The 22,505-nt window shown below is 47.4% G+C and overlaps 1 protein-coding gene across 7 annotated transcripts; it reads right to left on the reverse strand.

Annotated features, from left to right (window-relative positions):
• Window positions 1–17: 17 nt before the first annotated feature.
• On the reverse strand, window positions 18–22,406 carry ZBTB37 (zinc finger and BTB domain containing 37). 7 transcript variants are annotated; one of them, XM_053950212.1, is made up of 7 exons: window positions 20,522–21,566; window positions 17,325–18,277; window positions 15,867–15,966; window positions 13,590–13,669; window positions 5,683–5,783; window positions 3,924–4,019; window positions 18–1,998 (listed from the first exon to the last, which is right to left on the reverse strand). In XM_053950212.1, the coding sequence occupies exons 2-7, from the start codon at window positions 18,245–18,247 to the stop codon at window positions 1,961–1,963; spliced, it is 1,338 nt and encodes a 445-aa protein (XP_053806187.1). In that variant the 5' UTR covers window positions 18,248–18,277; window positions 20,522–21,566; the 3' UTR covers window positions 18–1,960. The 7 variants fall into 7 exon arrangements, with proteins under 7 accessions (XP_053806187.1, XP_053806186.1, XP_053806181.1 ...); XM_053950206.1 differs by lacking the exons at window positions 18–1,998; window positions 3,924–4,019 and adding an exon at window positions 22,371–22,406 and having other exon boundaries at window positions 5,691–11,105; window positions 13,101–13,669; window positions 20,522–20,621; XM_053950207.1 differs by lacking the exons at window positions 18–1,998; window positions 3,924–4,019 and adding an exon at window positions 10,985–11,105 and having other exon boundaries at window positions 5,697–5,783; window positions 13,101–13,669.
• Window positions 22,407–22,505: the final 99 nt, after the last annotated feature.

Below are 22,505 nucleotides of genomic sequence, written 5' to 3' on the forward strand. Positions count from 1 at the left end.
AACAAATGGGGCTCCACACCAGAAAGGTGAGTGGAACAGCAGCAGCCATAAGGCTCGTGCTGGCTGGGCTAGGAACACCCTTCTGCAGCTCCATGTGGGTGGAAGAGCTGCCAAACAGCTGTGCCCTGCTTGCCAGCAGTTCTGGTGTGTCCTGTGTGCCCAAGTGCTGGGAGCCACTAGTGACAGCCTTGCACAGCCAAGGCTTTGAAACTCTTTTTTAATGCTAAGATTTCATCTAACAGTTACTGTAGCAGCAGTGCCCATGAACCACCACAGTGCCCAGGTAAGGTAACTGGTAGCTGTAGCTTTGATAAAAAGACATTATTTCACCTGCAAGTTTACTCCAGGAGCTGAGGTGTCCAGGCCACACATGATCAGACCTCTTGTCTTCTCAGGGTGGCTGTATTGCTGTAGGACCTTTGGCAGGGCTGTCCTGAGGATGCAGATGATTTCTCCATTTCGGGCAGATGTTTCAAACCAAACAGTGAAAGCACAGTTCCTGTCCTCAGGAGGTGATGGAAGTGGTGTGTGCAGACAGTGGGTTGCACTCCCCAGTGGGCCATTTACTCTGGATTTTGTAGGACCAGCAAAATATCCACCTTTGTAAAGGCTTCTCTTGGCAGAACTGCTAGAGCAGCTAAGCAGTGAGGGAGTTAACTTGGACACAGCTGGTATGTCAGATCTTTGGTCACTGGGTCTCTGGTTTTGGAAGCTATCAGGGTTTTAACTCTTTCCTGTTCCTAGTAGGATTGTTTGAGTACCTGTGCAAGCAGTGTGTGACTGGGACATGGAAAACCATCTCCTCCATTGTCCCACGGGCCATGGCAAACCGTACACATCTGAGAGGTGTCCTTCAGGGGCTCCTTTAGGTACATGCTCCCCTGGAGCAGTACATTGGAAAGAAGATGGGCTGGGACCCTGGGAGAAAAGGGAAAGCATTTTGAAAGTAACAAAGAGGTCAGAAAGCAGCTCTTCCTCTCCCTCTCCCTCTCCCTGCCCTCCTCTGGCAATTACCACTGTGGCTTTTCTTGCTGGATCCCATCTTCTGCCTGTGAGTGTCACAGAGACACACAACCTCCTGTAATCACTGCCTTTTTCAGCTGTGCTCCAGGCTGTGGAGGTGGACACTGCTGAAAGAGGAGGGCTGAGGCAGTGCCTGGGCCTCCCTAGCATGGCACTGAACCAAAATGCTTCCCCTGCCATAGGCAGCTGGGAAAACATCCAAAACTTGGCCTGCAGCAAGAGCACATGGCTTGTTCCTCCTGGGGAGACTGAAAAGGGCTGAGCCTGCTGAGGAGGTGAGACAAAACTCAGCCAAAAAGGACAGAAGCCATGTGAGTTGCCAGGAACAGCAGCCTGGCACTGTGCAATATCTCTCAAGCTGCTCGGCTTAGGAGAGTGTGGAGCTGCCCACAGCCAGGACCAGGCAGAAAATCCACGTTGGGTAAGGACCTGTCAGCTATAAGACACAGACAAGGATCTGAGTATTAAACCATTTAATTCTCAAACCACTCACATGCATAATGTTCTTTTACACAGTGTTAAAAGAAAGAAGAAAATGCATTTTGTTTAATACAAACAGAATTTCAAGTATACATTTATAGAATTTTCCAAGATTCTTACCCAAGTTGCTAAAGTTCTCATTCACATTGTTCTTAAAGCTGTCCAACGAGAGCGCTTTTTGCTAAACTGCTTTCAATGCAATTGTACAGTCCCCTCTACCTTGGTTTTATTTCCCCCTTTCCAACTCTGGTTCCCCTGCCACCCCTGCCCTCCCCCCTCCAGCAGTGCTGGCCATCCCTGGACACAATGGCCATGGAGCTTCTGTTTGCCAGTGCCTGCTGGAAGAGGAAAAGAGAAGCAGTCATGGAGGGCCAGTTTGGAAACAGCTTGGAAAATCACTGAAGAACAGTCTGATATCCACAAGTTACAGCAGGCTTACTCTTCAGCCTACTCCAGACTAGTCTGAACACTGACTTTTTTTTCTTGAAATAAGGACTGCAACCAGAAATAAAATAAAATAATAAAAAAAGAATAATTAGTACAGCAGGAAATTTCTTAACTGTGAAAGTAAGTCTTGAGTGTTAGGACACCTGTCCTAAAAAGGTTTGATTTATAGTCACTAGTTGAAGGTGACAGCACAATTTCTGTTACAAATGGTTACTCTGCAAACCAGCTCAGAGCAGAATCAATGTGGGACACACAAACTTGGATTAAAAAAGAAAAAAAAAAAAAAACAACAAACAGAACTGACGAGGGCTCCATATTCATGTTATGGAAAAAGCCCACAACCCCAGTAACAGCTTTCTCCTGGCTTTGCTGTTCAGCTTAGCTCAGCCCTGGGCCGCCAGCTGGGTTGTAACTGGGTGCAACTTTTGACCTGTTAAAAAACGGAGTTTAAATCTTCTTGACAGGCAAGGGTGGGCTTCTCCTGAAAGATTCCAAAGTCTCCTAACAGCCAGCAGCCCCATCAGTGCCTGGGCACGGCGGGGCTGCTCCGGGCAGCGCGGGGCCGTGTCGGCCCGGGGGGCTGCTGGAGGTAGAGCTGCCGTGCCCCAGGGTCTGGCAGCATTGCTCCCCCCGAGCTGTGGCTGCCCAGGAGCTGCCTGCCTGTACAGCTGTGTCCCCAGCCAGCCACAGCTGTACTCGTCTGACGAGTTAAAGTGCATTGCGGCAGAAAAGGGTTTGCTTTTTAATTTTTTTTTTTTTTTTTTTTTTTTTTTTTAAGAGGAACCTATTTAAAGTGCTGTTCTAGTTTGGAAAGGGACTGTTTAGAAAAAAAAATGGCACCTTTTCACATGAGAGATTTGCTCTCTGTATGTGTGTATATATATAAATTTGCAGAGTCAGATCTGCTGACTAATGAACAACGTATAAAAGTGTTTGTATTTTATCTTATTGCTTTCTTTTTTTTTTTTTTTTTTTTTTTTTAATGCTGCCTGCTGCCTTGGAGGCAGGAGGAAATGGATTCTCCTTTACCTTCCCCACCATTAACTGATTTCCCAGTGCAGGAATGTGGTCTCCCAGCTCTGGCCCAAGGGACAGTTCACTGTCACGCAGCACATGGGAGGTGACAAAGTCCCCCTCAACTGTAACAGCCCCATGGCCAACCTGCAAAGGGTCACAGTAAGGAACTGGAGGCCAAGAAGGACTGTGGACTCCAAGGGATTCCCATTGCTCCTGCCAGATGCCATTTTCATTAGAGTCACTTTACAAAGCAGACTTGCATTTCTGAAACACAGAGGTAAGGAAAACAAATCTCTTTAAAGTGAAAGCTTTGCTGCTAGAGTGTGTAGTGTGGTAACCTCAGTACTCCAAGAGAGAGAGGTAGTTACTGTCCTGTGAATACGCTGCTGCTTAATGTGACTCCATTTCTGGAGTGATTGCTCAAAAGAAAAAAAAAAAAAAAAAAAAAAGAAAAAAAAAAAGAGAGGAAAAAATCCTGTGCTCTTTATTAAGTTATCCCAGTTAAATCTTTCTGGTGAAGATATACTTGACTATTTCCTCTAAGAGGCTTTTGTATTTTAGAAATTGATTGTCAGTTAAGTTTGTTACAAGATGAAATTTGATTAGCAAATTGCTATACAAAGCCACTTCCCTTGTTAACTCTTAAAATTCTCTCTCCCACTACTCAACTATCCATGCCCTATTTCGGGGTCACATCCTGCCTGCTCCTGCAGTAGGACAGCATTTCCTGCTCTGAGCAGTTTTAATGGAAAAAAACCAAAATTTTAAAAAGAGCTACAGATATCATATTCACAGTGTTGTGCAGGAAAGGTGGGGTGACACCAGGGAAACGAGGGGAGCTTGGGGACAATGGGGCACAGCTCATGGGAGCTTCAGCTAGTGTTCAACACACTAGAGGCTTGGGAAAACTCCATTCATTCCCTTCCCTTTTCAGACTAAAGCAGTGCTTTGAATACCTTGCTTCCATTTCCATGAATTACCATCTGATCCAGTCTTCTCATCCTTCGCTAATTCTCCCTGCAAGTGCGGGGCACGAGGTGAGGAATATGTTACTGCAAGAACACACAGGTGTGTGTTATTCTCCTTCTCATTCAGCCTCTAAAAGACCTTATTCAGAAAAGTCTGTTTTGCCACCCAGAATTGCTTTTGCCTGTCCTAAATGTCAGCCACGTTACTCACCAACACAAAAGAACCAAGCCTTATTTCAACAACACCACTCCTCTCTCCCTTCCCAATATTCCTTACTGGCACTTGCCCCATGACAACACGGCCCTGGAAGCTGTCTGGTGTCAGCTTTCTGCCCAGGCCAGTGCCTTTGGGGAGCCCAAGGCATTAGTCTTAAGCAAAGGGTATGACAAAATTCTACTCTCAATCCCACCTGGGGTGCTTCCCCCAACAGCACAACCCTGGCTTAGGGCATCTTCTAACACATCAGAAAAGTGCCTGCATGCCACCTACACCCTCCTTCCCTGCATCTCTGGTGGAGATCCAGGCTGCCCTGTAAACAGCCCCTGAAAACAAACATGACTGAAAGAGCACCCTGGGGCTGGGGACAGCCACACTGGGACTGGGGCTTCATGCCCCTTCCCAAAATCCAATCTGTCAGCCCGAAAATTGCACTGTCCACTTCTTGTTAGTGTCACGTACTGCTGCCACCCTCCTCCCACGGGCCTCTTGCAGGCAAGAGCTGTGTTCAGTTACCAATGCCCAGGCAGGGAAGGATTCAAGAAAAGCTTCACAGTAATTCAGAGAGTTTCTTTAGACATGTAAACTCTCAGAAAACACTCTCGGAGGCACAAACCCCCCGTATCAAACCAATGCCCAAGACAAGTAGATGAACGAGCAGAGCCAGGGAAACCTCAAGAAACAGCTTTTAAAACTTGACCAAATGGGGAACCAATTATTTGGCATCATCAAGTTAAAATTTGTTTCTCTCAGACTAGCTTTGTGACTCCTCCCCCTGCCCCAGACTCAGTAATTCCTATTGGAATCCTAGCAGAAGACATCCCTGCCCATGGCAGGAGGGTTGGAATAAGATGAACTTTAAGGTCCCATCCAACCCAAACCATTCTGTGATTTGAGTAACTAATTTAAACTGTATTTTATCTTTTTATACTGCTACTTTCTGTATTTTTTGTCCAGCAGTAAATGAATCAATCCAACTTCATTTTTCATTTCTCATTAGTTTCACAGGTTCATAGCCAATGATATTGGGTCTGACTGCAAAGGTAATGGGAAGGTTTAAATAAATAAGTCTCACTGCACTATAAAAATAATGCAGCAATTTCACCATAGGTCTGAGGGGAAGGGTGTTAGGTACATTATCAAAAACCAAGCTGAAAGTCTGCAAAAAAATTAATGCACTGATTTAAGTACTGCCTTAGGTAACTGCAGTAAAATAATAAATCAGAATATGTCAGATTAAACAAGGAACTTACACAGCAGTATTTAAAAATACCTGAACATGTTTCAAAAGCTTAACTGATAGAGACTAAGAAGGCCAATAAAGCTGCCAATTTTACATGATAAAATTAAAAAAAAAAAAAAAAAAAAGGTAACAAAAATACAGCTTGGAGCAGTCTAATGGAAACAGGAACTTGGAGGCTGCACTCTCCCATGATGGAGATTTCCCAGCCTCTCTGGACAACCTGATCCAATGCTGTTTGACTGTACTCATTGTGAGATAATGTCTTATCATGTCTTATCATACCTAACCTGATTTTCCCTTGCATAAACTGCTGCCTACTGCTGCTCCTCCTTCCACCGTGTGCCTCCCGGCAGGGTCTGGCTCCATCTTCTCTGCACCCTCCCCTGAGCTGTGGAGTTTAAATAGGAAAAATTATATGGGTAAAGGAGAAAGCACTGAAACAAAAACAAACTTCAGTCTTCAACACTTGCTAGAAAACTCAGAAAATGGCACTTTGAAGTCTAGTACTGCCCTTTCCACCCTTCACTTCCCACCCTTCAGTTCCTTCCAATGGCGTTTTTGAAATGCTCACAGCAAATCTTGCCCCCACATGGGACTGACCCCTTTTCCTTCTTTACTATTCACAGCTCCAGCAAGGAAAACACTGGTGCTGCTCAGCTGTCATGTGCCAGGACAGGCATCTTGGGACACCTGTCTCACAAGGCAGCAGCATTTCTTGCATGCTCCTGCCCCTGTGCAGGTTCTACACCAGCATTTCCCTGCCCACAGCATCCATGGCATGCCAGATGCATGCACTATCTCTTCCCAGTGATGCTTTGTTGCTGTTCCACCTTTCTACCCATTCCCCTGTGCGGTTCCAGTGCCACCAGCACCAGCCAGGGCTGAAAACAGATAAGCTCTCTCCTTATTTCAGCTCTCTTCCTCCTCCCTAGAGGAAGCAGAGCTGCTGCCAAGCCTGTGGGACATGTTAGAGGTGAATTTGTTCTTAGCACTTGCTAATTCTTTGGAAAGGTAATTACTCCCTGGCAGAGAAAAACCAGCAAGATCTTATCTTTGAACGCATTATTTCTTCCCATTGGTGACAGCAGAACACGTGCCTTCACAGAAGTTATTAACAAGCCCCCAACCACTTCTGGACACCACTAAATAGCAATGGCTCATTTCCTAAAAGTTTAAATTAGACACTAAATACATCAGTGGCTGGTTTTGTGGCTTCCTCCCCAGCTCCCGGCTGTGCCAGGTCACAGTCTGATTTTCTGTTTTCTCCCCTTTTATTTCTAGCTTTGCCAGAACGTCCTTGTTTTGCAACAAAACTGTTAAGGACCATGAAGAACACCTTCAGAAGACCCCACCATCTGACTTTACTCAGCAAGTTTCAAATCCTTTCAATGCTGCAACTCCCCAGCAGCACAAGTTCTTAAGTCTTACTCCTATCCATGTTTTTGTCCCCAAAGACCTTTCAGAATTCCCACCTAAAAAAGGTTCCTCCTATTTCCAAGAGACATAATTTCACAAGCTGTAATACTTTGGTTTACAACTAGATTAAAATATAAATTAAATAATAATAATGCTAAATGAGTTTATATTGAAACACATTATATTTGTTTCTATATATGTATATACAGGTATGTGTGTGTGCACTCCCTAATGACAGCTAGAGGAAGCAAAAGTCATTCTCCAAAAGCTTCTACTCTTCCAACTAGCATGGTCAACTTATCCATTGCAACAATTCCCTGTGCATAAAAGCTAATGAAGCACTGGAAGGTGGTGCTGGTGACCAGCTGGATCACACAGACATTCAGGAACAGAAAGACAATAAATTATAAGAAGCAGTAGTAACTTGTTCACAGTTGGGATGAGGATAATGTTATGGGAAACCTGAATTGTCTACAGTTCCAGGAATAAAAAGCCAAAGCTCACTGAAAGTTACAGATATATTGCAGTTAATCCTAAAAGCAAAGATCAGATCTGACACAAAGAAATGGCAGAAACCATGTGGAATTTCTCCCAGCAGCCTAAACTCTTGTACCATCAGATTCAGCAGGAAGCTTTCCAATACCTCCCTCAAAACCAGAATTCATCCCGGGGATGTTCTGATCACTGCCTCCATCTCAGCAATGGACATTTTCCCACGTAGGAAGATTCCTTGAAACCAACTCAATCCTACATCCAAAAGAAAATGCTCCCAGTCCTTTCTTGATTCCATCAGCCCAAACATTACATTCAGTCTCTCCTAATTCCCAGCCTCTGTGTTCTTCTATGTTTGCCAAGCCAAAGCCTTTCAGCAGATGGAAATATCTTAGAGATGGTAGGACTCTTCAGATAGTTTTATAACCCACTTGAGTGGGTTTCAGGTTAGGAATAACCTACATTTCTAGTAAGAATAACTGCAGCAAAACTTTGGTCTGCTGCATTTTACTGGTTATAAAACAAACCAAAACAAAAACTCCACAGCAAGTCTACTCCAAATCTACTCTATTCCAAAATGTTCTAGTAGACTTTAGTTTCAAGAAGCAGCCAGTATTGTTTGCATAGTTCTAACTTCTATTTGGTTACATAAATATCCTTTGAACGACAGTGATTAAAATAAGGATTCTGAGCTCCTCTTTAGGCCCTTTAACTGCAGATATCAAAACTCTGTGCCTGGCTCTCACCTTGTGACCAGAGCAATGCTCACCACAATTATTTTGCTATGGCAGTGGATCCCAGGCTTTCCAACTGCAGTCCTGGCCACAGGCTCAGCTCCCAGGGAAAACTCAGAGCCCAGACCCTGGCAAAAGGTCTCCTTGAATTACAGCTTCTTAACTTATAGGATAGTATGGGTCGGAAGGGACCTTTAGAGATCATCTAGTCCAACCGTCTTGCAATGAGCAGGGACTTTTCCCATCTCCAAAATATTTCCAGCAGAGCCTGAACAGCATTTGATGTCACTAATCTGCAGAAACATTTGGATGCTGACACAGCTAAATTGGCAGGCATGTCATAGAACAAAGAGGAGAGTTTGGTAAAGTTTAAATCATTTTAAGTGCTGTTTTTTGTTGGCTTTCAAGATGCATGATCCTATCTACCTCCAAGGCCACCTTCCACCCAAATCAGTTTAATCAGCTGCACCTTTGCAGCTGTCTTCCTATTTATTATGTTGGATTCTGCAGGAGAGATTAAGTCAGCAGCAAATAAAAGCTACAACTCTGCTCTTGCAAAGGCCTTGTTAGGGCTGAATCACCCAAAAGTGGCAAGGACTTTACTCCCAAAGCAGACTGCTTGGAATCACTTCCTGAAATGGGCATCTCACAGTTAAGTGACATTCCTATTGCAGAGGTGTGGGATGGAAATGCAGCCATGGAGCTGTCACAAAATGAGAGCAGGACAAGCAGGGAGAGCTGTCCTGTCCATGATTTCAACCTTGAGCTCAGAGAGGGCTGAAATCCTGGCTCTGTGCCCTGTGTGCTGAGCCAGCCCCACGATGCTTTTCAGCTTGTTCCCAGTGCTATTCCAGCTCTGTACAGCTGTCAGATGGGAACGGGGTCAGTCGCTGCCGACCTCTCTGGGTTTAAAACAGCAGCAGAGACACAACATGCTTTCTGTTCTTCCCAGCACCCAAATTAAAGTTAAATTATAGAGGTCACAGCTTGAGAATACTGTAGAGAAGATGCAGGAAAAGTCCAAGGACTGAACCTGGTGGTGGATAATGCTGAGAGGACAAGGAGGGACTGCCCATTTGCACTAGCTGCTCTGGCTCTCACTGAGCTATCCCTGCATCTTACTAAGTTAGCTCTAAGCATGTCCTCAGCCTCCTGCAACAAATTCACATTCCACAAAGCCTCTCATTCATCCCTCTCTAGCTGCTGGAAATACAAAGCACAATTTGTTCTCACATCCTCTCATTGTATTTTGGCCTTCTCATTTTCCCAGCTTCACATCAGTCATCCTCCTGAGACAAAGAGGTTTAGGTTTAGCTTTTCTCCAAAGCAGCAACACAGTATTAACACAATTCTTGCTATTTTCACAGCTATTCACAGGTAACCTGGCAGCAGTAGGGAACAGCCACGGCAACCATCATGTCACTTGGCTGACACTTGGCACCAGGGTTTGCTGCAGGCTTAAGGAGATAACCACAACTCTTCACATTTGGGAGGTGAGTTCTTTGACAGCAAAGAACTAAGAAATATGTCCACCTCCAAGAAAGCAAACTGTAAAACCAGAGTGTGTTCTCCCTGCTGCCTGAGGCAAGAAAACAAATGGGTTAGTAAGCCCTAGCTCTAAAGCAGACAAAAATGTTACGTACAGAGGTATTAAAACACGAGTTCTCTTCACATCCTCCTTAAATCACAGTTGAAATCACAGTTTTGGCAGAACAAGATGCAGCTAAATGTGGGAATGCAAAGCTGTGCCTCAACCCATCACAGAAGCATTCACACTTGGAAAGTTGGCATCTGATTCTCCACAGCTTTGGTGCAACCGTAAAGAGCCACACCAACGCAGAGGCAACAGGACACAGTATCATTCTGTTAGGGAAAGCACCTCTGAAGTAGCTACACCACTGCCAGAAAATTCACATGAGGTTTTCTCCATACCATACAGGACCTCCAACCCCTTTTTTCTTGAACCTTGGTCTCATCTGCACTCAGGAAGTCAATCCTTGAAAGAAATGTGTAATAACAATTCCTTCAGAACTGGTTCCACTGTCTAGTGCGGATGGGCCTGAACCGCTTTCAGCACTGTTCAAGAAATATTAGACATCATGATTCCCACACATACATACACATCCACTAAATGTACAGAAATAATATCAAAATGATTCCCACTACCATACCTTATACTGACTCTAGCTACAAGCTATAAACTTCACCTCAGCGAGGCCTGGGCAAGAATATTGGCTCTTTTGCATGCAATCAGAAATGATCATTTATACAGTGGCAACCTCTGCACAAAAAAACCCCAAAAACAAAAAGGAAAGCAAATATAAAGGAGGAAAAAATAAAAACCTTTCACAAGCTTTGTTTTCAGCCTAGTAAGGTATGAAGGACTAATTTCATGGTTTTCACCAGGCCACTTGAAGTAGTGAATCAGCAATCAGGATGCGCTGCTGGCATCCCGTACTGTTTGGATGCTTCTCTGTTCACAGTATTGATACAGTAAAATAAAAACCTGCTCAAGAAACTCACAGCTATGCCATGGGAACAAAGGCATTCACCATTTTATGTCAGCCCTTCTTCATTATGGTTGCCATCTGTCTCAGAAAAATGTTGCTTGTGTAGCAGTTACTGCACCTTCACCCTTCTCTTCACAGCAAGCTTAGCAGGGAAACTTTCCCACTATATTTTTATATAATATATGTATATAAATAATTTTATGTTTTTATAGTTTGGTAGTATTCTTTTAAAATTTCTATTTTAAAACACTTAAAAATCTTTTAAGCAACTAAAAGTAACTTTTTATGCTCTCTAGTGTGAACAGGATAGGATTTCAAAGTTTTTAACTTTTTTTTCCCTCATTTTTGGTAACTTCAAAAGCTATGACAAAAGCAGCACATCTCCACTCCTCCCTGCACCTTGATTGCAACAAAACCTACCTTGGCCACCCTCTCACCTCATCCTCTGCCACTGCTCTCTGGCAACCTCACTGTTTTGGTACCATGATGTTTGACCTTTGCCAGGAAACCTGACGGAGCTGGTTGGGTGGCCAAATCACTCCCTGTGTGATGGATGCCCTTGACAGGAGAGGAGGAAGAAGGCACAGAAGGAAAACAGAGGTGAAATAATCAGTTTTCCTGTTTGAAATGGTCAATGAAATGGTACTTTGCAGGTACCCAGCTCAGAACACCTGCAAAGGTTCCTCTTGTAGGATCACATCCCTGTTACATGTGATACTGGCACCGAGCCCTTTCCCACACACAAAAACACATTAGAGCCACATCTCTTTTTGAGAGAGAGATGGGAGGAACAGTGAGACCCCTCACATATTAAAAAATCTATAAATCAAGGCAAGCGTACATCACTCTTCTCCAAATTATTCCCTCCAAAGGGGCAGGAAAATTATCCCAAGTATCAATTTGCAGATGGAGAAAGCAAGGGCCGGAGATATTTCCATGTGCCCAAAACTACAGTCAGACAGCAGGCCAAGCTTTATTGTCACTTGGTCAGTCTCCTGCCTGCTGAGCCCCTACTCCAACCTCTCATCCAGCTTTCTTGCTGAAGCAAGAGGAAGTGTATTTCTTTTTCAATGTCTCCTTGTTCCTCCCATCACCTTAAGGTTCAGAACTTCACCCCTCCTCATCATATACACATTATACATCCACAAGAGAACTCCTTCACCAAACCTGATACGTGCAACCTGTCGTTCATTCCCCCTTCATCATGAACAACTTGGCATCAGAACTAGAGAAAACTCTTAAAATATTGCATATTTTTTTTAAAAAAGACGTCAGGATATTTGCACTTATCTGCCTGTCCCATGCTTTTCTGGTTATGAACCACGTAAGCTCGTGCAAACACCTACAATACACACGCAGGTATGTCTCTCCAGGTTTGCTAAACTTGCTCTAAACATCAGAGCTACTCAGAATACAAAAATGTTAAGTCCATGCAAGGGGACAGAGTTGTGATTGCTCTAGGAACCGTTCACTTTTAAGTCTCCTGAACTGTTATAAGGAAATAGAGTAGGGTTCTCTTTTCTTTTTGTGTTTCATTGATAAAAAAAGTTATCAAACTAGTTTGTAGAAACAGGTTTAAAAGCAACCACCTGCGATTGCTCGGCTGTGACAACAGCATTGCAGTATTCCCATATCCCGTATTGCTGTTCTAAAAGATCAAGTGTGTGTCGAGGGGGGAGCAGGGGTGAAAGAGGACTTTGGTAGCCAGCCTCTAACTCTGCAATTCAGCAGCTCCAGAAAATCTCTTCCTAATCCTTGGCACCACCTGAAGCATGGCAGTGCTTCAGCCAGGACCTCAGAGTGCTCTGAGCTCTCCAGATCAGCACCAGCAGAGGACAACCTCCTCTAGAAGACCCCTGCAGCCCTTCTCCCAATGCATCAGAGTCTCATGCAAACCTCACAGCTGCTAAATTCCACTCTCAGTAGCTGAAGTACTTCCTTCACATTTTGCTGACCTCTGGAATACCACTTTGTAGCTGTGCCCACTTTAACAAGGGGCACCAGGGCTGCATGCCTGGAACGGGCAAGCCCAAAGCCCTAAAAGAACAGTTTAAATAAAAACGTAAAGAGACACACCAAAATAAGACAGGGATAAATACACTCGGGCAAGGCAGGTTCCACCAGGACAGTATTTTTGTTTTCTTTGCTGTGGCAACTACCTGGGGAAGGGAGAAAGGCAACGGCCCCTTGCCCCTGCTCTCCCCTCGAGCGGGAGCAGTGGATATGGCTCTGTGGCTGAACCCGGCACTGCCGGCGGGACGCCCTGCTGGGCCACAGCGCTGTCCAGAAATACAAATGACTGCTTGTCCCAGATCACTACAGAACAGTAAAAAAATTTAAAATCCTGTCGATCCCTGAATAAGAAGTTGATTGACACAGTTGTTCTGTTTTTCTCCAAGAGGAGGAGGAATAAGGGAGAAAAACATTTAACACTCTATGGGTGTGTGTGTGGGTGTGTGAGAGGAAGAGAGAGAAAGAGAGAGATTTTTCTATTTTGGCAACATCTTGGGAGCTTCTTTCTGTTCAGTGGTGGCATTGCACTAATTACAGTACCAGCCTGCCGGGTTGGTGCTGACTCTTTAGAGCCAGGAATGGGAAGACAGTCCTTTCTCCTGGGACTCCACAGCCGCACTTCAGTCCGGCCCGGTTGTGGACACAGATCCCTGTGCCGTCTCCCCCACCGCCACAGCCTCTTCCTGTGGAGGAGATTCCTCCTCTGCCTGCCCCCGGGACGTGACGGTGGTCTCAGGGGAGATGCTGTGGGGCCCCTCCAGGGGCAGACAGCCGGGGTGGTTCTTGCGAAAGTGCTGGTTGAGGATGGCCTGGAAAGGGAAGCTTTTGCCGCACACGTGGCAGTGGAAGGGCTTGTTGCCCGTGTGCTTGCGGATGTGATATTCCAGCTGATCCTTGCGGGTGTACTTCTTCCCACACATGCGGCACACAAAAGGTGTGATGCCCATGTGGAGCCGCATGTGCCGGTCCAGGCTGCCCTTCTGGTTGAAGGATTTGGCGCAGTAAATACACGTGAGCCGTGGGTTGTACCGGAACCAGCGCTCTGAAACCTCCTGCTCCCGCAGATATTCCACGTAACCGCTCACTCCAAGCATGGCTGATTCCTCCCCCTGCCAAGAAAATGGCATAGATTTAAATAACAAGCAGCCTAAAACAAGTTGCAGAGAAGATCAGGCCCAGGTCCAGCCAGTAAAGCATGTGCCAAACCTCAAAATCAGCAGCACTAATGTCTGCAACCTCAAGCACACATTTAAGTGCTTAACTGGGGCCTTGGGGCTGAAGACAAACAAGCAATCAATTAGAAACCACTGCTGCAAAGGCCCCTTTTGCCAAGCCATTCCCTGGATCTGGTGAAGAAAAGACAGCCCTAAACTCAAGGGCACTTGGCCACCAATTCAGTTGCGCACCACATGTCAATTTGTTACTTCTTAAAAAATTTGTGCCAGTGTAATTAAAACACTTGGGTCTATCACCTTCTGTTTTCCTTACTACAAGTCAAAAAAAAAAGAAGCTGATTAATGAGCTTGCAGTTAAACAAAGGAGGAGCAAACCACAAAATAATATCTGAAAGTCTTCAGGTGTCATTTTACACAGGTATTTATTCAGATGTCACTTAGAGTTCATTTTACAATGAGTCACAATGAGCCTGCCTGGCTGTGTAATCCATCCCAGCCCCGGGGCATCGCAGGCAAGGATGTGCCTGACCCAGCTTACACAGCAAGGACTCCTCTGCATTTTCTGAAGTCACACAGACAAACAGCCGAGGAACAACCTGAACCACAAGCCTGCTCTCAGGACAGACACTTCTGGCCATCCTATTCAGACTGAGCAGAAACACACAGACTCCAGAAAGCTTCTGTGCTGGAGATGCACTGTTTACTCCCCCAGTGCTGCTTCCCAGTGGTGCCACATGTGGAGAAGCTAACAGCAGGAGGGCATCTCCTCTGCAAGCCAGGGCTCTACAGGCATTGTGCCACGTGCTGCTGAATCCAGCTGTACAGGCATAGGGAAGCTGTCGAGGACTAAAGGAGATACACAAAGCTCTGGTTCTTCCTTTCCATTCTACCAGTGCTATTGGGCAGGGATCACGGGCAGGCTATTTTAGTACGGATATCACGATGCCAGGAGAGTGGAAGGTGACGATACTTCCCCATGGTGTGTAAAGCCTAAGGTTTCATGCTTGAGGCTGTGGCTGTCTCACAATGGAGGAATAAGAGTACCTTTTCTGTAGGCAGAGCTAAAATTGCTTAATATGTCACATTTCCTCTAGAGGGTTGGTTTGACCTGAAATTTTTGCAATGTCTTCCGAGGACACAAAAGAAAGCTTTGCAAATAGGAACAAAAAGGTATCTGCCATTTTATGGAAGCGTCTAACAAAGTCAGCAGACAGCAATCACAATCTTCTCCCCCTTGCTTCACTTGGTCTTACTCAAGAGCAGAGCAGCCTAGTATCTCCTTCCCCACCTCCAGCCAAGTCCTTTGCTTACACACTGACACATTCCCTACCTGTCATGCTCACAAGAGTTTTTCTGCACTGTGTTGGCTGACATGCTTGCACTACAGTGGCACTGTGACACCAACTGGATGCAACTAAATTAGACCAAAATGATAAGGCACAGGCATTACTGCTGTGTCCCACTTTGCTGCACTCTACAGCCCACTCCCCTCCCATTTCTGTGCATCTCTCCCTCCTACCCCAAAACTGTGCCCGAGAAAGCAGAGAATTCACAGCTCCTTTATGTTGCAAAGTCTGCTGTACAACACAAGTCACTTGGAGAAGAGACAGAGACCTCTCTAAAACTCCACAGCTCTTTGACACTCCACCCCAAAAGGTTTATTGGTGTAGTGCCTGGAAGGCTTTTGGGAATGGTCTTGGTACCGGCATAGAAAGATTCAGCTGTTGTCACCACAGAAGCCAAGCCACACCTCCTCCCTCTGCTCAGGCATTTGCCGCCAGTTTGAAGGCAGATCCAGCTCTGCAGGCAAATGGGGTTTCTCCTCAGGAGTTGGTGGCCTGCCCAGAATAAGGGTGGATATTTATGCCCTCAAACAACAAGAGAAACTCCTTGTGTTTTCCAGGTATCTGGCCAAAATCCCAAACAACAGCCAGAATCCATTTTAAATCGTACTAGCCCAGCACATGTTCTCCTGTGAGCAAGTAGATCCTTTGCCAAAGTAAAAGGTCCTTGTATCACACACATTATTGCTTGCAAATATAAAATATATTTTACACAATACACTTCATCACAACGAAGTCCCCTTCACCTTCAAACCAACATGTACTTGCAAACATCTTGATCTGCCTACCTGGGAACTGGGCTGCTTGGGCTCATCCATCCGCCCGGGAGACTCGCTTTTCGATCTGTACCGCTCAGTCACAGCAACCATGCTGCCAGATGGGCTAAATCTGTGGGGTGGGGGCAGAGTGGAAATGGAATTTTTAATGGGCATCAGGTCACTACAGTGTTTAGAGCAACGGGTGAGCAATAGAGGCACCTGTATAGCATCTCTTCATCCTCATCAGCTAACACGATGGAAGTGAAACAGTGCGAGTATAAAGGAGAAACCAAATCATACCAGTCTATGGTTTCAGTCTAAACATCTGAAAATTAAAACTGAGTCATTTGGCTTCCAGTTCAGCAATAGAGAGGGGTTGCTATCATGAATAAACCAATATGGGCCTGGTGACTCAGGACAGAAACCATTTCTCAGAGGACACCTCTCCTCCAGCACCCACCTCCTCCATTCCCAGTGTGAAACATAAGGGATGTGATGGACTAGAGGTGGGACACAGTGCATACAGACTGCAGTGCAAAAAGAGATGCTAGAGACTAGCTGATCCAAGGAAAAGGGCTAAGGAAGTAGGAAAGCATCACTCTCCAAAGGCCAGCTCAAGATTGTTCCCACTGATTGATTTGTTTGATTTATTAAGTGATAAGTGACAGAATATCTGCTGCTTCTAGGTAGCTGCTTCGCCATAGGACTGAGCTAGAAGAGAGGCAGATGTGAAGGGAAATCCTAGAACTACAACCGGCCCCCCAATTAAAACAGACCTGCCCTTTATCAAATCCATTCTCTGGCCTGAGCCTAGGGCAAGAAAGCAAATGCTGAAGTGGAGGAGAAGATGGATGGAGAATCCAAACACAGCAGATTTCACCACTCATTTTCAACAAAGACTTTCTGCTCTCTCATATAAATCAAAACAACAGCGGAGGTCACTGGGTTCCCCAATTCAACTGCCTCAGAAGATATAAACCCAGGGCCCACTGCTGTCACGGATCACTGGGAAGACCTTGACCTACAGCTGGTGTCTGGCTTGTTTCTCAGCCAGAACCATCCCCAGATCTCTGGGCCAGAAGGCACCAGTGCAATGGAGATATGTAACACATATTGTATATGACCTCATTAATCCGAATGCTGAGTCCGGTATCTACTGAGGCTGAACTGAACATCTTCTTTAAAAAAAAATCTCACCTCAGCTGAAACACTGAGAGGTAGAGATTGCAACATCTAAGAGCTAATAAGTAATTTGCCAAACTAGCCTGTACCTGGAGATCCTGGTCTGATCACTACCCAACCAAAATACTATTACCCAAACTGGATACACTTCCCAACACCAGGTAAAAACCCTTTCGCTCTTATGCTTAAGATGGCCAAAGGAAATAGAAAGAGGAAATGTTTCAAAGCGACTGACCCAGCCAGGTCAGAATTTTGCATAACCTCCTCTTACAGCCAAGGTGAATAATTAAGTTTAAGGTAACCCACCTGTCGATCTCACTGCTGGTCGGCCTGACTACTTTGGCTCCAGAGGAGCCTAAGGCAAAAGCCTCCTGGCCCAGCGATCCGTGGCCCGTGGTGTCGATCACCATGGCCGTGACCTCCTCAGCGCTGCTCCCATCTTCTCCCGAGGGCTGGTGTTCTGCCCCCAGCCACTCCTCCAGGTTTTCCGTCTTAATGCGCACTCCTCCCAGCACCCGCACTTCCTCGTCGTTCTGCGCCCCGCGCTCTCCCATTCCCGTCTCCACGTACCACTGTCCTGCCCTGTTAATCCGCAGGATGGGCTCCCTGCCTTCCACATCGGAACTCTGCTCGATTATTTGGGGGCTGGTGGACTCCTCGGGCGGGCTCAGCTCCCGAATGTCCAGCACTGTGCTAACCTGGCCCAGGCGGCTCCCCTTGGGGGTGTTGTGACGCGGGCTCAGGGAACGGTTTAGATTTGGTGTCGCCCGGTGAGACTCGGGCGGTCTCTCCTGATGCTTCGTCCTAGTCTGGCTCAATTCCGCTTCCACCTCCGCCACATTAATTTTGAAATGAATCCCCTCGAGTATCTGCGTGCATTTGTCTATGATGTGCTGCATCTGCAAGAAACTGGCAGCTGTCAGGTAACTGATGATGTCAGCCAGCTGCAGACATATCCTGCCAGTGTAGCAGAAGGAGAGAAGCTGCTCGAAAACAGAAGGGTTCTTGATGACAGATATGGACACGGTGCTCATCTCGTTCAGGGACATGTGGTCACGGAAGTAGGGTGAGCTGGCAGCCAGCACCACCTTGTGCGCACGGAAAGCCTGGCCCTGCACGTTGACCACGATGTCACACAGCCGACCCTGCATGCGCAGCTGGTTCAGGTGGCTCAGGACAGAGTTACTGAAGTTAGGAATCTCCAGCTGAATGTTCCCACTCTTCTCCATGGCTGTCCCAGCTGCAGGTGCACGACTCTACTGGAAAAGGGGAAAAAGATCCCGTTATTGGCAGAGCCGATCTTGAAATTAGAGCTTTTTTCACCTGCTTCCACACAGTTTGAAACAATGGAGTTTTTAGAGACCTTCCTCGTCCACTGAACTGCCACACACCTGGCAGCAGCTCTGTTATGAACAAGCATGTTTGAGAGTGCTTAAAAAAGCATCCCAAAAGCTCTCTGAGCTCTCCATGCTATGCATCCCCTTGCACAAGTGTTCTGCTAAACCAGTCCCCAAGAGACCCCCATTCCCTGTGGCTTTAGCCTGAAAAACACTTTGCTCTGCCAGCCTCAATAAAAGCACATCTGCATGTAAAAAGAACATTAAAAATGGCACAGGTATTAAAAATAGGTACCTGATTGCATAATGGATTAAAATTCTCACCACTTGTACCTTCTAAGCATCTTGAAAAGAGAAAGTAATAGGGAAAGCTCCTTTGTAAAACAGGAACTGGGAAGGAGACACTGGGACCTAAAACCTCCTGAGACTTCTGAAAAGTTGTCCAGCACACATCAGACCTCAAGGCATCCTAAGTGTCTTGTTAACCTGAGATATCCATCATATGTGGCACTTCTGACACATGCCAGAAAATATATAACAGCAGAGTGAAAAAAACCAGCTGTGGCCCAGGAGAGCTCAGAGGGCCTCACTCGGGATCAGTTTTTGTAGGGTCCCAAGAGACTTCACGTTGGCCACCACTAAGTCCCCATCCTGGCCATACCCTAGGTCAGTAACTCCTGCACTCTTTCCCAAGTAGAGTGGCAATGGGATAGTTCCACTTGGGCTGCAGCTCACAACAGTGCTGCTCTGCTTGGGCTGCAGTCCAGGTAAATGGTTCACCCAGGCTACACATGGCTCATCCCTTGTTTCCCACCTCAGCTGGGATGTTCCTAGTTGTTCCCACCTCTACCACACAAGAGCTCCTGGTAGGCTCAGGGAGCATCTCAGTGCCCAGTGCTGCAGTTGGGGGGGACCCTTCACCACTCAGCTGAGTCCACCAAGGCTTATCAGGAGATCTCAGAGCAGGGCCAGGGAGGGGGACTGGGGGATGCACCACCACATCATCAACATCACCACACTTCATTTTGGCAAGGTTTGAAAAGAAGCCCTGACCATATATGGTAAAAATTTGGAATGAATGGAAGTGAGATGTAAACTCATCCAAAAAAAAAAAAAAAAAAAAAAAAGAGTAAAGTAAATAAGCAGCTTCCAGTCCAGATAGCATCTGAAGTGTGGATTGAGCAGAGCCCTGCAGATGTCAAAGCCATTTCAAGCAGGCTGGGAATACCAAGGCTCACAGTGCCCACTCTGAGGAATCTCTGAATCGAAGGGATTGGCACATGAAGAGGACGTCTGCCTTTGGAGGACTTTTTATTTGGAATTTATGAACATTGCAGTATAGCACATGTCCATATGCCCAAGCAGGCTTTGTGCAAACTTGGCAAACCCTGTTACTAAACATGAAGCTGCAGGACAGCCTGTCAATCTTGTGGAGCTGTGCCAAGGGATTTCTGAGTGGCAGGATGGCTGCGTGTCCCTGGGGAAGTCAGATCGGAGTGCACAAAGCTTCACAAGGTGCAGCTGAACAGTGCCAGGCCTTAGGGCTTCTTCTCTCCTTCCCCTATCACAGAATGGTTTGGGTTGGAAGGGACCTTAAAGCCCAGCCAGTGCCACCCCCTGCCATGGGCATGGACACCTTCCACTATCCCAGCTTTCTCCAAGTCCCGTCCAACCCGGCCTTGGACACTGCCAGGGATCCAGGGGCAGCCACAGCTTCTCTGGGCAACCCGTGGCAGGACCTCACTGCCCTCACAGGGAACAATTTCTTCCCAATATCCAATCTAAACCTACTCTCTGTCAGTGGGAAGCCATTCCCCCTCATGCTGTCACTCCATCCCTTGTCCAGAGTCTCTCCCTGTCTTTTCTGCCAGCTCCTTCAGGTACTGGAAGGCACAATTAGGTCACCCTAAAGCTTCTCTTCTTCAGGCTGAACGACCCTAATTCCCTCAGCCTTCCCTCACAACAGAGCTTCTCCATCTCTCTGATCATCTTGGTGTCTCCTCTGGACTTGCTCCAACAGCTCCATGTCCTTCCCTATCTTTTGGAGAAAGCAACAAATCCCACAAAAATCAAGAAACCACAGTGCACAGGTCTGTGTCAACACAGCACTGGGAGCAGAACATCAACTGCACAGAACAAGGGGAAATAGAAAACCCAACATCTTACCTGGAGTGCTGTGAGTTACGTGCAGTGGGAAGGAAATGGGGGTGCTGCCTTCTTTTTTTTCTTCTGATGTAGTTAGAAGAAAACTTGCTGCCCCCTTCCCCTTTAGGAGGTAAAAAGAAAGAAAAAATGAAGTGCAGAGGAATTGGGTTCTCCCAAGCGTAGTTGTGAACATCAAGCTTTGTCATTCTTGGTTCTGCTGGAGGATCTAGCAGCAGGATTAGCTCACCATCTTCCCAAAACAGCTGTTCCTAAAGCAATAAGCCTCTGAGTACACTCTCAAGGAAGGCAAGGGTGAAACACCCCTGCCAAGGCCACGAGCACCCAGGGAGGCAAAAGGGAGGCACAGGCTGAGCTTGGGATATACAGAAAGAGAAGGGGAAAAAAAAAGTCATCAGACCTTAACTGCTGAGCATGGCTGGGTATGGCTGTGGTCAGAAGGCAGCTGCTCCCCAGAGAGCCCAACAAACTATCTGTGAGCTCCTGCTCTGAAGGCAGGGAAAATCCATCTACTCTTCATAACCCACAGAACTCTGCTCACCCCAGTGTCGAGGAACATGCGTGTTATCATCCACTCAGAGGCTGGGGAGAGGGAATCTGCCTTTTGGTTCAAACTACCCTGTCAGAGGCTGATTTCTGCCCCTCTCGTCAGCTTCAGCACCTCAGCCACAATGACATCCTGACTTCTCTCTGCTCTGGGAAGTCCACCACCTCCAGCCACCTTTACAGGCAGGCTGAGCTGAGTCAGCACAGGGCACACACTGACACACTGCTCTTTGTAATGCCATTCCAGGTGTCACCAGCTGAGACTCAGATTTCACTTATCTCAGCAAATGCCTTCCAGTCTGTGAGGCAGCTACCAGGAGCGGGTGGAATTCTTGATCCATCAGGTAAGAAACAGAGACAGACCATCCAGCAGATGATGTCACCCTGGAAGCTGCACTGAAAACTCTCAGCTTTTGGGTTGAGATTTACTGTGACTGGGCAACTTCACAGACTCACAGAATATCCTGAGCTGGAAGAGACCCCACAAGGACCACTGAGTCCAGCTCCTGGCTCTCCACAGACACCCCAACAATCCCACCCTGTGCCTGACAGCGTTGTCCAAACCCTCCTGGAGCTCTGGCAGCCTCGGGGCCGTGCCCATTCCCTGGGGAGCCTGGGCAGTGCCTGCACCCTCTGGGGAAGAACCTTTCCCTAACATCCAGACTAAACCTCCCCTGAGAAAACTCCAGCCATTCCATGGGTCCCATCCCTGGTCCCAGAGAGACATACTCAGAATCCTAGAATGGTTTAGGTTGGAAAGGACCTTAAAGCTCATTCCGTTTCACTCCCTGCCATGGGCAGGGACACCTTCCGCTATCCCAGCTTGCTCCAAGCCCCGTCCAGTCTGGCCTTGGACACTGCCAGAGATCCAGGGGCAGCCACAGCTTCTCTGTGCCAGGGCCTCACCATCCTCACAGCTAACAATTTCTTCCCAATAAACCTATTCGGCTGCTCGCACGTTCCAACGGGACTCCAACAACTCTAAACCCAAACGTAACTCCAAGCTGAGCCAAGCGGCGGTGGCTCCTCGCCCGTCCCCACCCCGCCCGCAGGAGCTGGCTCCCAGGGCCCGCTGTCTCCGCGCCCCATGGCTCCCGGAGCCTCCTGGAGCGGGGCCCGCGGCTCCTCCTCATCCGTGACAGCCGCGCCGCGGCCCCGGACGGGGGTGCGCGGGGCGGGCGGGACCAACCTCCCCGAGCCCCCGCCCCTCCCCGCCGTGGCCCCGCGGGCCGGCGGCCGCGCCCCCGCCGCTCCGCGCCCCCGGGGCCCCGCGCGGCTTCGCCCGCCCCTCCCGGCCCGGCCTCACCTGCCGGGGGTGGGAAGGGCCCGCAGCGCCGGCCCGGAACCGAAACGCGCCAGCGCGGGCCGCGCCCCGGAAGGAAACGCCGTGCGGCCCCGTACGGCCCCGCCCCGCCCCTGCCCGTGGACCGCGCCCTGGTGG

The sequence above is a fragment of the Vidua chalybeata genome, chromosome 9, assembly GCF_026979565.1.
Source record: "Vidua chalybeata isolate OUT-0048 chromosome 9, bVidCha1 merged haplotype, whole genome shotgun sequence".
NCBI classification, from domain to species: Eukaryota; Metazoa; Chordata; class Aves; order Passeriformes; family Viduidae; genus Vidua; species Vidua chalybeata.

Bases quoted from the DNA above. Each gene is read 5' to 3' on its own strand.
- ZBTB37 (XM_053950211.1), bottom strand. From the start codon at position 18,247: ATGGAGAAGAGTGGGAACATTCAGCTGGAGATTCCTAACTTCAGTAAC. The intron at 15,967-17,324 runs GTGGGTTACCTT...CCCACCCCACAG, and splicing joins ACCAGCAGTGAGATCGACAG to ATTTAGCCCATCTGGCAGCA. The intron at 13,670-15,866 runs GTAGGCAGATCA...TTTTCTTGGCAG, and splicing joins CCAAGCAGCCCAGTTCCCAG to GGGGAGGAATCAGCCATGCT.